Source organism: Schistocerca gregaria, chromosome 9 (assembly GCF_023897955.1).
Source record: "Schistocerca gregaria isolate iqSchGreg1 chromosome 9, iqSchGreg1.2, whole genome shotgun sequence".
Lineage (NCBI taxonomy): Eukaryota > Metazoa > Arthropoda > Insecta > Orthoptera > Acrididae > Schistocerca > Schistocerca gregaria.
The window spans coordinates 67,188,452-67,204,834 of record NC_064928.1 but is presented as its reverse complement, the minus strand read 5'-3'; the positions used below and the strand labels follow the sequence as shown (position 1 = coordinate 67,204,834).

Below are 16,383 nucleotides of genomic sequence, written 5' to 3'. Positions count from 1 at the left end.
GGAAAATAGAAATGTATAATAATTATGCCCTATTACAGAGAAATTTCAAATTTAATACTGGTACAAAGTTACACTGTCATTCAGGTTAACTTTAGACCAGTCTTTAAAAAATCAGTATTTTCCTATATCTAATGCTCTTTGTAACTATAGACCATGCCTTAAGGAAAACAGGTGTTAATAAGACATAAAAACAAGCAGTGTTAATACACAATAGAGTGTTTATTTTGAAATATCAATATATTTGTATCCACCTGGCATTGACAGATCTCAAATTAAGTGAAAAGAAATGTAGAAAAAACATATTTTTCACAGTGAATGGCTTGTAATACATATTACAAATAATAGTTACATATTTTCTTCGAAAACAGAACACAACACATTCACTAATACTATACAGGAAATAGATTTCCTCAAATATCTTCATCCGATGAGCACAGGAGGTCATCACTGATATGAACCATGCCCCTTTTATTAATATGTTTCATGCAGGATTCATCAATTTTCTTTAATATACAGTCCTTTCTGTACCAAATTGAATCCTCTCTCTCAGGCCACACCCAATATTTTCCTTTTTTAACCATGCAACTTATTCTGAATGTCACACAATTGCCTCGCACCTCTACTGCAGTGACTTTTCCAGGATAGCATTTGCCCTCATATACTGCAATGACATAGTCATTTACATGAAAGTCACCTTCTGATGTAGAAGGTTGATTGACCATATCAGTTAGTAATTCTTCTTCTACAACCATGTTCCCCTCAGCGATGACAATAGGGCTGTTTACAAGTTCCATGCGATCAGTCATACTTCTGGTCACATCTAATTCAGCTAAGATACAGCTTTCAGAAGCATCTGTAGGCAGATTACTTCGATTTAAAGTTCTGAGTGTTGCAGCACGAGCTCTTACACCTCCTCTTGTTTTTGGTCCTGATCTTGGTCGTGATGTGCCACACTGCTGAAACTCTAGCTCACCCCGCAGTTCATTTTCTCCTCCCTCTATTTGTGACTGTCTTCTCCTTCCATTGTTTCTAGTTAGCTCCCTATTCTCATAAAATGCCCTAACATCTTCTGTAGACACACTCTTCCCTGGTTCTATGGGCAACTTGTACTTTTTGACACACTTCACATTCAGATCTGATTGTCTTATTGTCTCCAAATATTTTTTAAATTCAGCTCCCACACTTCCCATCACAGAAGACTCATTTCTTGCATAATCAGGGAGACATTGTAAGACTCTATCACAGTTTACAGGACACAATCCACATTTCTCAAATCCTTTCACTAAATTTGAAGATGCTGTCTGTTCACCTAACTGCAAAGTCTTCGCCAGTAGGCCACTAAATGTACCCTTTGGAAGACATTGTTTCTTCTTTCCTTCTGGAGTCTTCCTCCATTGAGAAAGAACATCTCTCCAGTTTTTCTTCAGAGAAGAAAAATAAGCCACATCTAGCGGCTGCAGAAGATGTGTCGCATTCGGTGGCAGGCAAATGAACTTAATGTTATTTTGTTCACAAAGCTCCAAAGTTCTGATTGAGATGTGAGAGGAGAGGTTATCTCCAATAATTACTCTCCTTCCTTCTTTCTTTAAGGCAAAAGGGAGGAAGTGAGTTTCAAACCAGTCATCAAATACTCCTTGTTCCATCCACCCACTGTCTGATGAATTCATTCGTGTTCCAGGAGGTGCATTGTAAATCCAGTCAGTCCATTTTTGCTTACGTACTGGAAGAATCGGCCAGAGGGAAGCTGCAAGGAAATATAACATTCCAAGACAAACCATTGTGAACAAATTAAAAAACAAGCACAGCTGTAAAGTTGGAAGACCCACTGTGTTTACGGAGATTGAAGAAAGATCTTTTGTACAACATTGTATCACTGTCAGTGATATGGGTGTTCCAATATCAATCTTTGACTTGAGGTGCATAGTTAAGTCATATCTTGACACCTGTAACAGAAAAGTAAGCTGCTTTGCAGATAATATGCCTGGATGGGAATGGGGAAAGGCCGTTTTAGAGAGGCATCATTCTGAACTTTCTCAGAAATTTACAGTAAATATTTCAAGGAAGCATGCTGCCGTAAATGAGGACATAATCAGCACTTTCTTTCTGAAATATAAAGACGAGATAGAAGGTGTTCCTGCTGAAAATATTTTCAATTTTGACGAAACAGGGTTTCATGACATACCAGCAAAAGGAAAGCTCTTGTTTCGTCGAATGTGTCGACATCCTGAGAAAATCGAGAATACATCAAAATCATGTTTTACTGTCATGTTCTGTGGGAATGCAGCAGGAGAATTCCTTCCTCCATATCTTATTTTTAAAGGTACTGTAGTAATTTCTTCTAATATTTTCTGCAGGGTGTCATTCGAGTAACGGGTTTTTGTGCCGTATTTCCTAGTACCTGGTTTTGAAGGTTTCTGCCGTCCCATGGTCTGTAGAAGAAAAATATAGTACGCTTGTTTAACTTCATGACTGAGTGGATGCTTAGGATGAATATTTTAGTTTATTATTGAGCCTACAGTAATTTTTTAATATTTTACAAACGAGTGACGTAAGAACTTGTTTAATAGTCTACCACAAGTTTCTTTAATTATTATGATACGAATTTCCGATTTTTTATTCACATAAATGCTAGTGTTGGTATGTTCAAGCATCAAAGTCGCGTAATTCGTGATATACCAAGTCATTTTCTCAGTTTTAATGTTATAATATCTAGATTTATTAGTCTACTTTCAATCTGGTAAACATTATACCACAATCCTGGTAACTTTGTACCGGTACAATGTTACCCTAAACTGGGCTAGAATCTGCAACTAGCTATATAACAGCTATTATCTCGATAAAGTAAAGAATAATTTCAATTCAAATTGCATCACTGTAAACTCAAAGAATTATTTAACTGTTTGCAAATGAAACATTACAGAGAAGCACATTATTTGTACTTACAATCACAAATTGAAAACACTGTTGTCAGAAGTTCTCTTCGCAGCCAACACATTCAAACACTAACAATTCAAAGAGCTTATAGGAAAGTGGAAAGACAGTTGAAATACGAACTAGAAATCTCAGAGATAAAAACAGTGCTAATTTTGGTGCATAAGAACGCCAGTAGATGGCACACCAAACATTTGAAACAAAAGTAGGAAGTGGTACAAAGATACCCTGACTGGTAAAAAGTTACCCTGATTGACTGTAGGAGTTTTATAATAATGAGATGTGGTTACTTCAAATTGAACGAGAAATAAATAGTAGTGGGAAGATTTGAACGAACGGACGGGCATTTGGTTCACATCCCATTACCATACTAACTGCACTACACGTTTCATAGAATCACATGCATCTTATACAGCTCTGGTAAAAGTTAAAAGCCGATTATCTCCATAAATTTATGAAAAACCTTAAGAGCAGCCTATTTCCCGGAACTTTTTAACCATGTTCCATGCGCTTGTTTCACTACGGAACAGAAAGCAGCTTCAGCCATTTTTATTCTGTGCTTTAACAGAGCGACAATCGGAGCACAAAGCTGCAGAGGCTGTGACTGTGCACGATTTTTTAAATAAAAACTAAGTAGCTAAAGCGTGATTAAGAAACACGTCGATGGCTGTTAATACATTTGAATATCTTAAAGTTTCATTTAACGTAACTGAGTAATACGATATCCAATACACAAGTTAGACCTACTTCCAACAGCGTACCACCACCAGTGTATGTGTGTTACGGCTAATGACCAATTATCGCATTTGCGTATGTTTAATTCCAGTTTATTCTTATCACGAACGAATTATAGTTCCCATGCACCAACACACCAGATTGATACCTGATGGTCGATATAACCACTGTGATCGATACAAAGTAGTAGTAGTAGCAGCAGCAGCAGTAGCTTTATTCATCCGTAGATATATTTTTAGAAGGATATAGGTTTGTTCTCACTACTCAGTAACATCTGATGTTAAAATTGCGCGAACTACTCAGCTGCCACCAAGAGCCCACAGAGAAAAGAAATCAGCTGGAAATCCCGAGTGCCCTGGTAAGGGCGCTGCTGATTCAAACGATGGTCGCCGCATTAACTAAACAGAATTGCATCACTTCTTCTCTGTGGGCATCGTAGGGGAACAATTGAATAGTGTGCTAAATTCAGTGTTAAACATAAGAACATACATGCGACAAAACTTAACTGGCGTAGTCCAGCTGGAAATAATATCTATTTCAATCCTAACGTGTCACAGAATCTTGCAGTTTTAATACTGCTCAGATCTTTTCTTTAATGTGTGACACATTGTCATTAGATGACACATACTTAAGTTTATGAGGGCCATGCAAGGCAGTCTGCATGACTTTATGATTGCACACCCTGAAATGTTTGGTTTTTTTCTGACACATCTTTTTTCTTGGCAATCTCAAGAGCACCTGGGTTGTCAGTGCTGACGTGGAGGCAGTCTACGAAATTCAGAATACTTCATCTCATTTAGAAAATCCACAAACCGTTCCACCTCCTTCGATGTTTCAAACAGGGCACTGTATTCAGCTTCTACTGTGGAGGTCACTACAGTGGATTGCTTTTTTTACTCTTCCAGCTGATTGCTGCTCCACCTAATAAAATTGCGTATCACCTTACAGATTTACTATCAGCTGGGGCTCTTGCCAAGTGCATAAAAAGTGATAAGGATGTTTGGGTTTAACAATGAAAAGAACACTAACTGCCAGAACCGCCGAAGGTGACATATCTGACGTTCTACAACACAACATTCTGTAATACAATGTATCTGATGTTTTACAATAGCCGACGACAAAGAAAACAATTCAGAATGATGGGACCACCTATGAAAATTGATCACCTGCACAGCAATAACTATTTCACATGGTAGATCCATGTTCGTTCACAGATACAGCACTGTGGAGGCATGGGATACCATAGAACCTGTCTTTGGAACACATTATGATCAAATGGATACAGAGAAAAGGAATAAAAATGAGATGGCCTTGTCCATTACTCTAATACTGGCTGAAAACTGCTATCTATAGACGTTGGTACTCCCAAAACAAGTATTGGAAGCTTGAGAAAAGCTCGAGAAGATACACTGAACAATGGTCCTCTCAACAATATGTTCAAGATGAGAGACTTAGAAAACATAAGAAGATGGTATGACTATGAACAACTATGCAATGAAGATACTGGCTGGCAACAGATTAGTGAAGCAAGGGAGGCTACACCTTGTTTTCATTTTTTAAATATTTCTTTTTATTCTCTTTTATGGTGTCAACTGGTCTGGGTCCTATTATGTGATGTGAAGGGAATATTTTGAGAAAAAGAATTTTCATATGAGACTGCTTGTGTGTCAGATAAATGTTATATTGGCTAACATTTGAGTGGCAGAAGATGGAGTTTAGGTTGGAGTACTGTGCATTTCTGATCAAGGGGCACCCAAACAATAATTTGTAAGGATGGGGGGAAGGGGGGGGGGGGGGAGGTCTACACAAGTTAGTTACAGTTCCACAAATGTACAGAAAGGTTTCACATAGACTGGGAAAGTACCTTCTTTTAAATCATTTATTTATGCTCTACATAAAATTTTATACATTTATTTTTACTATTGTGCTTCATAACTCACATTACAGCACGTATTGTGGGTTAAATATTTTGGTGTAAAGGGTAACATTTTCAACAAAAAGCAGAAGCATTCAGTCATCAACATGCGCACACAAGAAAACTTGTTAGCTTTCAGAGTAATAATTTTTTGAGCTATAGCGTGCACATGCAGGCATGCATGCCTATGCCTCTGCCCCTACACGGAGCTGACTGGACACACAACGTCTGTGCTGCATTTTGGCAAGTGGACTAGGCTGTGGTGGGGGTTTTGTCTGGTGGTATGGCAGATGGGGGTAGAGAGGCAGGAGACAGGATAGTGGCTCCGAAGGAGGCTGCCAGTTTGGTGGCCAGGAATGCAGAGGGTGGGGTGGCAGGTGCACGGACTAGGCAGACGATGCACGGTTGTCGGAGCAGGTGGGAGGGCAGAGCACACTAAAGTTCACAAGCATATGTGATTTGGGAAGAGGTGACAGGATGGAGGAAGGGGGAACTGTTGGCTCAAGGGTGTGGGGACTATGGGTTACTGGTGATTGAGGCCAGAACAATTATGGGAGTGAAAGATGTGTTACAAGGGTAAGTCCCACCAGCATAGTCCAGAGAACATGGTAGTGGAGGGAAGGGTCCCGATGGTCTGGGTTGTGAAGCAGTATGCTCAGCTGTATGTTGTTCCACCTGGTTGTCAACTTCGTTACTGGCAACAGTTTGGCATTGGCTATTTATCCCGGAGGACAGCTGTGCATTGTTCACAACTGAGTTGATATATTACATGGCTGCTTTCACAGGTGTCCTGGGCGCTGACAGGGTAGGATTAGATAGTGACAAGACTAGAGTGGAGGTGCTGGGTGTGTGGTTTGGGCAGGTCTTGCACCTTGGTCTTCCACGGAGGTACGATCCCTGTAGCAAGGTGTTGGGGGTGGGAGTGGCACAGAGATGGGCTAGATTGTCATGTAGGTTGGGTGGGCGGCAGAACACCACTTTAGGAGGGGTGGGAAGTATTCTGAGTATGATGCCCCTCAATTCAGGGCATGATAAGAGAGAATTAAAGCTCTGATGAAGGATATAATTCAGTTGTTCCTCAGTCAGGGCTTTTATTATCTCTTGTCAAGCCCTGAAATGAGGGGCTTCCTACCCAAGATCTTTCCCACTCTTCCTAAAGTGGCGTTCCACCACCCACTGAAACAACACACCATCTTTGTCCTTTCCTACGCCATTGCCACTCCCAACCTCTCACCACAGTGATCACATCTCTGTGGGAGACCACTCATCCAGTATTTCCTATGCGAGTCCTGTTACACACTAATCTTGTCCTATCAAAGCCACCTATGGGCAGCCATATCATACTACAATACATTAACTCTGCTCCAAACACTGCACAGCTTTTTACGTTGATATGACCAGCAGCCAGTTGCTCACCAAGATGAATGGCCACCACCAAACTGTTGCCAATAACAAAGTTGATCACCCAGTGGCAAAACATGTTGCTGAGCATAACATCCTCAATTTCAATGGCTGCTTCACAGCCCAGACCATCTGAATCCTTGCTTCCACCACCACCTTCTCTGAAATGTGCAGATGGGAGTAATCTTTGCAACACATCCTTCACACCCATAAACATCCTGGTCTCATTCTCCAGTAACTCACTGTCACCACACTCTCCTCCCATCCCCTGTCACGCCTCCCAATTTATGTCCACACATCACCTTCAGTGTGTGCCACTGCCCATGGTCCCTGACAACTGTGTGTCATGCCTAGTCTGTGCATCTGCACTCCAATCTTCCAAATTCCTAGCTGGCAAACTGGCAGCCTCCCTCCAAGATGCTAGCCACCCAACCCCTCTCCCTGCCTCCCACCTCTTTTCCCCTCCACTCAACCCATCAGACATAACCCTCACCCCACCCTAGTCCACCTGTTGAAATGCAACACAGGCACTGCGTATCCTGCCAGTGCCATGTAGGAGCATAGGCACGCTTGTGCGTACTCTAGCTCAGAAAGGGACAACTCCGGAAGCTAGAAAGTTTTCTTTCTTTTTTTAAGTGTGCCTGGTGACAACTCAGTGCTTCTGCTTTTTGGTGAGTGGTCTTCTTTACTTTAAAGTATTTACACTCTGCCAGAACTTCCCTACAAAACTATAAAGTACGGTATGTATCTTCACGTACATCACATCTCATTACAAGCCCTCCCTCTCCATTTCATTCACCACTGTAGATAAACTTCCATATACAATAGAATTCCTCAGATTTTACTGTTATCATCATTTGGGAGGCTTGAGAGGTCAGTACTTACTCCCCAAATTATAGCATAAAGCCCACCAGGGCACACCATGTCTCATTTCTAATACTACTCTTGAAGTTGGATAGTAATATACAAGAAGTTAATTCGCTGGCTAAGGTATCTGTGATGATGTGGTGTTCATCTTTTGATCTTTTTAGCCAACACTAGCTGGTAGTGGTAGCTTGGTACACACCTTTTATACACATCTTATGAGGTTATCTAAATTAAACTGTCTCAGACATATGCTACTATATAATTTAAGGCTGTGTCAGTTATACGTATTTCTAGTGATCAACACCATTTTTGTAGGCAAACAATAAAGCAATTGTCCAACTGTTTATGCACAATACACCAGTGTTGTTAAAATAACATTTCCATTTTATTTTCAGTCTAATGATTTTCGTGCTGTTATCATAATAACTTATTTTTGTAATGATCTCCCATGTGCAGCAGGCATATTTCAGATATTATATTGAATAGGGTCATGAGGAAACAAAGCTCTACAGGACAAAGAAATTTGAGCTGAAAGCTATTTTTGCCATTATAGCTCAAACCTTCTACTTTTATGACAAATGTATGCATACTGATGAATGTTTTGAAATTGATGTTTCACTTTTCCAACAAGAACTTACCAACATACATCTCTCCCATACAATAAATTTCAAATTTCCACATTAACAACCTTCTTGGTGACAAATTTCATTATGTTCAAGTAAAACTTATACAGAATAAATAAATTATTAGTCTTTTTTCAACAAGACTATAAAATTTTCCATTAACATATTTAGAAAACTCTATCAGGTGAGATCTACGATAATTACGGCTCAGATCATAAAAATTATTTTATTTAGAATTAATGATGTAATTAATGAGAACACAATATCATTACTGAAATATCTAGTCAGATAACAAGAGATATTTTTCTAAATGTAAAGATAGACCATGTGCGTCCATTAGTTATTTCAGACTACAAAGATTCCAAATGATTTTTAAATGCAATTACACCAGGCACGAATCACAGAGCTATTATTGGGATAAACTTGCAGCCACACACAATGATTCATTGTTTAAAGTGACATAAACATTTACATTCATCAGGTTAAACACACAAGAAAAAGTCCTCACTAATGGCGACAAATTCATTCAATAACACTCATCATATTTGTGTTAGTTCATAACATTACCTGTTCCCTTCAAAATATGCTACACTGTCCAGCATCCGACAACGACGACTTGACATATGTGACCTCAACTGATCACTCCGAGCACACCGTTTGTTGCAACGGGGACATTGAAACTGAGGTTCTTTACCACATTCGTGCTTCACATGTCTGAGTAAGCCACTGCGGTACAGGTATGATTTTCCGCAAGTGCGACAGTCAAATCGATTAGACAACACTGTGGATGGTGTCGACAAAATTGAGGTCCTTAAATAATCACTGCGTAATGGTGGATGTAGATCATTAATACCTTGAGGACGAAAATTACCTTCATATGTAAGACATTCACTCATTCTCCTGCCCTCCCCAGTGTTATCTTCAGCACTGTTACCTTCATCAAGACAATCATCATCATGATAATCATTATCATCATCCTCATCATCATCATTGAGAGTAAGAACTTCCACAATTTCCACCTGACTCTCAAGGGCCTCAGATTTTATTTCTAGTGATAGCTCCTGTTGGCGCGTACTAAGATTTTTCGACCTTTTGTCAGCTAATACTGCTTCCGGCATTAAAAACTGTTCATTTTCTGTGATATCTATTTTCCCACTGGAGCTCTTCAACTCCCTGCACATGGACTGACAATGAACTGGGCTGAAACCTCGTTCAACAGCTGAGCTACACGTTGTGGGGAGTGCTTGCCTTTGACTTGGAAGTTGATGCATACTATCAAGATCAGGAGTAATGAAATCTCCAAACACATTTTGGTCTGGTCTCTGATCAGATTCACTGTGATTAATATTTTTTCTGTACTTCCGAGTGGATCTAGGAATGGCGTCTGCTCCCACAGGACATCCGTCCTGAGAATACGCAGCTGGAGACTGTCCTCTAATTGACTGCGACTTTCCTTCTGATTCATTCTCACCTGAAGGGAAGCATGACGCAGAAGCAGCAGGTTGGGATGGAAGGGTTTCTGGAAATACTGGTGGCACATCTCTTCCACTGCCTTTCTGCATATTGACATCATCCACACATCCACTGCCAGACAGTCCCCTTACCTGAAGGGACTCTGATAGCTTAAGAACATCACTAAGCTCCTCTTGTGGTACATTTACTTCACCACGGTACATGAAGTGCATCAAAGCCTTAACCGTGTCATACTTTACACCATGCAGAATAATAATTGGGTGCTTCTCATAGTTTTTGGTGAACAGTTCCTCAAAATATGGACTACAAGCTGAAAGAATTATTTTATGTACTCTTAAATACTGCCCCTCAGCACTAATTGTGCAGTCTGTTAATTTCTCATTGTCCAATAGAGTATCAAAAATAGACACCAAAGTAGCTTGATGTTTATTCCATTTCAAATGAACATTGTTGCTCTGATCCATACTGTTTAGTCGTTTGCATGAGACTTCAAACACTTGTATAAAGCAGGCTGAACTACTTCAGTGAAATCATTAAATACACACACTCAGTTTCCTATGAACATCAAGGAAGTATTTAGATCCATGTTGAACGTCTTCATACAGTAAAACAGTGTTTCTCAGGGTTCTGCAGAGTGGAATCTTCAACCTTTTGTGAACAACAGCTAATCCAGGGCACAAAACTGCCTTCAAATTGCAGATACCATTGTTGTTCCAGAAATTCTGAGCCTCCTGACCTAGTGTGTAAAAATCTTATGTTAATCGAATTATTTCCAAGAACGCATGAGTGTGAGGTACAAAGATATGTGCTGCACTGCAACTATACACAGGACAACTGCATCAAAAATAACTACAAATTAATAAATACACACTAACATTTCACATAAACGTTGCTATGAAATCACACAAAACTAAATTGTCAGATTTTGTAATTTTACTTTTTGTGCTACAGAAAATGTGTGTTGCTTTCTTTTAACTGCACTTCTGGCACTCTTAATGACAAAATCAGTAAGTTCCATGAACTTGAGAAACTTTTGTTATGGAAGGGCACACAAACAAAACATGCAGTATTAATTACTTAAGTATATTACTTCGTATTAATTACTTAAGTATATTACTTCAAATGGAAAACAAACACCTGCAAAACTTTTTCAGTGAATTAACTTTATATATTCATTACTACCTTCTTGTGGAAATGTATTACAATGGCATAAGTGAATTGATAACCATAAAAGCGAGTCAGGTGACATAGATTTAGATGCAACACAACCATGTGGGTTTTTCCTGCACAGAGAAATGAGTGATGCTATCCTAGCATTGTGAAACAATACAGACCAGGCTATAGTCATACCCTATAGTTTGACTTAATCTAGCTGAGATTTGACAGGTAGCAGACTGGCCTGCTCCCACCAACAATACACCAGAGGGAGCTGCACTGGCATCACAGCTCCCACTGTGTTACTACTACTGTCCTGCTGGAAGAAGAGGCACTTCAGGGCAAGAGTCAAAAAATTTGCGTCTCTACAGAAAGATGCGATTCTCTGTGAAATACACACATTTTTCAAGAAGACAACATCTGACACTTGAAACGCAGTGGACAACATGTCAAAGTAGTGAATCGCCTTTACTAAAAGTTGAGAAACAGTAGGGTTCCACTATAAATCTATTTGTGGCCACTAATTATTAATAGATCACCAAGATTTGACAGCTTGCTGCTGCTGATTTCTTAGGGAATTAGTAGCAACAAATCTTGACAATATCTGGATGAATGTGGAACACAGTTAAAAAAAAATTAAAAAAAGGACTGGACAGACGATACCTTCAGCAGCAGTATAGCTGTTCAAATGGGCAGAAGGAAGAGAACAATTTAGCACTTGCCAGAAATTCAAAAGGTCTCATTCCTAATTGTCTTATCTTATTTAGTTCAAATAAGATGTCCCATCTACCATGAAGAGATAAACAATACTACTTTTGTGAAATGGTTTCACTCGGTGCTTCGAAACAAAAATCTAAACAATTTTTATGGACAATGCCCCATTATTCTGTTGTATAAGATAAGGTCCCAACAAAGGCAGCAAGGAAAGAAGAGAAATGTAACATACCAGTTGATAGTAGCTTGAAAAGGGTAGAATCATTAGAACTCGGGCCACAACACAAGCTAAAGTATCCAGTTTATCTCGTGGATAAAATGGTAAAAAAAAGAAAGTACAGCCTTTAAGTTCTCAGACTGCCACCTACCATTGCTATTACTATTTCAATGCGACAGAACACAACTGGACTCAGGTCAAATGAAATATTGCTAAAGAGAATAAAAATATTACATTAATTCGATTAGAAAATTTTGGAACAAGGCAACTGAAAAAGGACCACAAGAAGACTGGCAAGAAGTAGTGAAACATGTGAAATGAGTAATACAGAAAGCATGCAATAATGAATGTGTATTACAACAGTGGGACAAAGACTTCTAATATCTGTCACTAAGGGCAACAACACCAATGGTTCCACTGACCTGGAATCTGGTACTGAATTAAATGGTGTTTTCCGATTGTCTGACTGGTGTATAGTGTATCCTAATAAACCTCTTACTTTCATTAAATATTGTGTTTGTGAATATATTTTGATCAATTTCTCTTTCCTGCTGTGAGACAAATGTATACTGTTCTGCCATATGCCATCCTTTCCACAGTAAGTTACTCTGTGTTTTAAATACATTTCATTTTGTATAGACACTAAGATGTTATTTCAATGAGTGCAATAGTTCCCAACATATACAGAGATAAGAAGGAAATTTTTCTGAATGTGAAAGCATCTCTCGCAATCTACAAACTTAGCTGCAACCACCGTGTCACATACTGCACGGGTGTAACTACTAACAAGCCGTTTGTCCACATGCACTGTCTCTGCCACACTGTGGAAAAGAGATAGCTGGATCACTCATTTGCTGAACATGCCACCCAAAACAATGTGCTGCTCTTTAATGAATGCTTCACAGCCTGTGCCAGCACCTGATTTTCTGAATTGCGCAGCTGGGAATACTGTTACAACATATCCTTTGTTCCCATACCTCCCTGGCCTCAACCTCTGCTAGTCCCTGTCACCTGCCTGTGTATCCCCTTTATTCTGCCACTGCACCCACAAGTCCTGCCCACTTCTCTACCCCCCCCCCCCCCCCCTAATTCCTCACCTAAACAGCCTTCCAATGCTGCACCTAGCTGCCCTATCCTGCTATCCTGTCACCACCATGTCCCTTTATGCTCCCACAGCCAACACTAGAATCTTCTCCCAGAGCTACCCTCCTAATCAAGACCCTCACCAACTGCAGGAAATTGCTGTTCATGTTGGGGTTACTGCCTGGTGACATTAATGGTGCGTGACAGAGTAGCTGTTGTGTACGTGTGTGAGTGTTTTATACTGAGGAAGGACTCTGTTCTAGGTTTAAGTATTTCTAGTATTGTTTCTCATTGTGCCTGTATGTGATTCAGTGTCTTCTGTCAGTGGTGGGTGGTGGGTAAATATCTCGTACTGATTTCATCAAAACAGTTACAAATTGGCTAAACACACAGTGCAACAATATAAACACAATCTGAGAGCTATCTTCCTTCATATATGTTATAACAGTAAAAGTAGCAAAATGAATCCTTCCATGGAAAAAAATAATTCTGGACCTAAAATATCTCTCCATTCAAATGTTCAAGTGGGCAATGGTGAAGCACGCCATGTCAAAATGAGCAAGTAGAGAACATTATGAATAGGAACACAGAATGTTAAGATCCTGTTAGAAGAGGAGAAGTTGCAAGAGGAAATGAAACGAAACACAGTGGGAATATCTGAAATGAAATGTAAACAGAAAACAGAATTTATAAATGACAAAGTCAGAGTATCAAATAATGGAAAGTCCAGAAAAGAACAATAACAATATGGTAAGGATAGAGGTGTTGAACTGCAGACAAGCGCGATGGAAAAGAAAGCTAAAAATGTTCAGTTTTTGGACTATGTTCTTTGTCACAAGTAGAAAACACACACACACACATTCACGCATGTATGGCCACTGCCATATTTGGGCACTGAGACCTGAGTCATTACACTAGGATCGTAGTGCTTCAAGATGACAGCAGAAGTGTACATGACTCGTATGTGATTTCTCCTTCAGATGGAGGGTATAGTCCGAAAACTGTGCATTTCTAGCATTCTTTCTCACTGTGCCTGTTTGCGACTCGACATGTATGTCAGAAGCAAATTTGGAGTATTTTATACTTGAGGAAAATTTAAAGAAATTCTTAGCATTGGGATAATATTAGGACCGAAGGTGAAGGATTAAGTGATATTAGTGAGATACGTGTTTGAAAAGCTGATAGCAGTGTAAATACAAAGAGAGAAAAAATTTCTACAACATTACACAAATAAATGCTACACAGCAGACAACCTCATGAGGAAGTGAATGAAAACTGTGACAAGACTTAGGATGTAAAGGAGAAAGTAAAGAAGGGTGCATGCTTAATAGGAATGTGAGAGTGTAATGGGGTAGCAGTTGAAGACCGAGCTTGAAGAACAGTGAGAAAATTCAGGTTTTGAGAAAGTAATGGATGAGGAAGACTCAGTGTGGACTTCTGCAAAAGAAACCCCATAATTATTGAAAATATAATGCAAAAACAACACAGAATATATGCTTGGGTTAGTCCAATTTACTTCTACACACAACAAATTTATTCTACATTCTGGTACATGAACAATTTACGAAGTGTTTGAGAAATACCGTGATATTACCAGAAGTGATATCAAGGATATCAACTGAGATTATGTCATCCTGATAGGAGACATAATTATTTGATGCAAAAGATAGAAAACAGAAAAAAGGAGAAGCACATGTTATGTGGCAGAAGTAAAAATGGGAAGAAGCAAGGGAACCTTTTGAAGATTAATTCCAGGATAAAAGAACCCAAACACACAGCTCATTAGACAGTAGCTGCAAAAATTAGATTTGCCTTAAAAACTGTACACAGGAAGCAGTGAAAGAAACAGTTGATTTTAAAGAGAATAATATCACTAAGAAACTGTAACACAAAAATTTTTGGAGAAGAATCAAGAAAGAAGAGGACATAAAAACTCCAGCACATAAGAGCGTGAAAAAGATATAGGCACTACATTGTCAACTTAGAAATGAAACTGATAAATCTAGAGCAGAATATCTACAAAGAAAAGTAAACAAACTGAGTAACTAGAAAGGAAGAGAGTTGTGATTTGATGTACTAGGGAAATATTTACATGGCCTTCAGAAAGGGGGAGGGGAACATAATGTGGGTGATAAAAGATTAGAATGGTAATGAAACTGCAGAAAGCAAGGCACCATGAATTAATGACAGAGGCACTTCGTAGAACTGTATGAAGCAAGATGTCATCCAGATGCTGTGGATATGAAGGACAAGAAATAATAACTGAAAGAGCACTAAGGATTTAGAATGTCAAAATGTTATGGTAAAGTTAAATAGCAGTTAAGGAAATTAAATATAAGGAAACAGCTAGTGGAGATTCCAACTGGATGCTTCAGAAGTTTAAAGAAAGGAAAGACAGAAAATTACTCTCGTGAATAAATGACAATAATTCCAATAACTGATAATGGCAGAAGTGAAGGGGATATAAAATGCAGACTGGCTATAGCAAGAAAAGCATATATGAAAAAGAATAATTTGTCAACATCTAATATAAATTTAGATATTAAGAACTCTCTTCTAAAAGGTACTAATCTGGAGTGCAACCTCATGGAAGTGAAATGTGAACCATAAGTAGTTCAGGCAAGAGGAGAATAGAAGCTTTTTAAATGTGATGCGATAGAAGAATTCTGCAGATTAGATATGGAGCTCAAGTAGCAACGGAATTAGATAATGGTAAAAAGAAGTGATCAAATGTTATTACACATCCTAAGGCCTCAAGGTAGTGTTGATTTCACTGTGAAAAGAAGTGTGGAAGGTGAAAATTGTAGAGGGAGACCAAGGCTCGAACTCAATAACCAGGTTCAAATGGATGTAGGCTGCAATAGTTAAGCGGAGGTGAAAAAGCTTGTCAGATAGACTAACATGGAGAGCTCCATCGAACCTGTCTTTTGACTAAAGACGACAATGACAATTATGACAACAACATCAAGTCTGATATCTCATTCAGCAGAAATTCTAATAACAATAACAAATAAACAATCATGGCACTCTCTGGAACAATGATGGAACTGAAATCCAGTTAAATTTAGTCCATGTACAAGAGCTGTAAATAAATAAATATAAGGTACGATTCTCTGTATCTCGATCTCAATGTATTTTTGTTAAACTGTGGTTCCAGAGAATATCTCAATTGTAATTTTAAGTGAAGAGAATTGGATTAAGAACAGTCTGGCTTCAGATATGGCTTAGATATGAGAAATATACCTGGACTATATTATAAATAGCTGAGT

General features: G+C 38.9%; 2 protein-coding genes across 3 annotated transcripts in view; both read right to left on the bottom strand.

Annotated features, from left to right (window-relative positions):
* Window positions 1–16,383, bottom strand: part of LOC126291625 (longitudinals lacking protein-like) — a 293,043-nt gene that overhangs the window by 23,293 nt on the left and 253,367 nt on the right. The gene's annotated exons all lie outside the window — the stretch shown is intronic.
* Window positions 201–3,261, bottom strand: LOC126291628 (uncharacterized). 2 transcript variants are annotated; one of them, XM_049985193.1, is made up of 3 exons: window positions 2,944–3,261; window positions 2,399–2,429; window positions 201–1,943 (listed from the first exon to the last, which is right to left on the bottom strand). In XM_049985193.1, exon 3 carries the CDS (start codon window positions 1,920–1,922, stop codon window positions 411–413), a length of 1,512 nt encoding a protein of 503 aa, XP_049841150.1. In that variant the 5' UTR covers window positions 1,923–1,943; window positions 2,399–2,429; window positions 2,944–3,261; the 3' UTR covers window positions 201–410. The 2 variants fall into 2 exon arrangements, with proteins under 2 accessions (XP_049841150.1, XP_049841149.1); XM_049985192.1 differs by lacking the exon at window positions 2,399–2,429.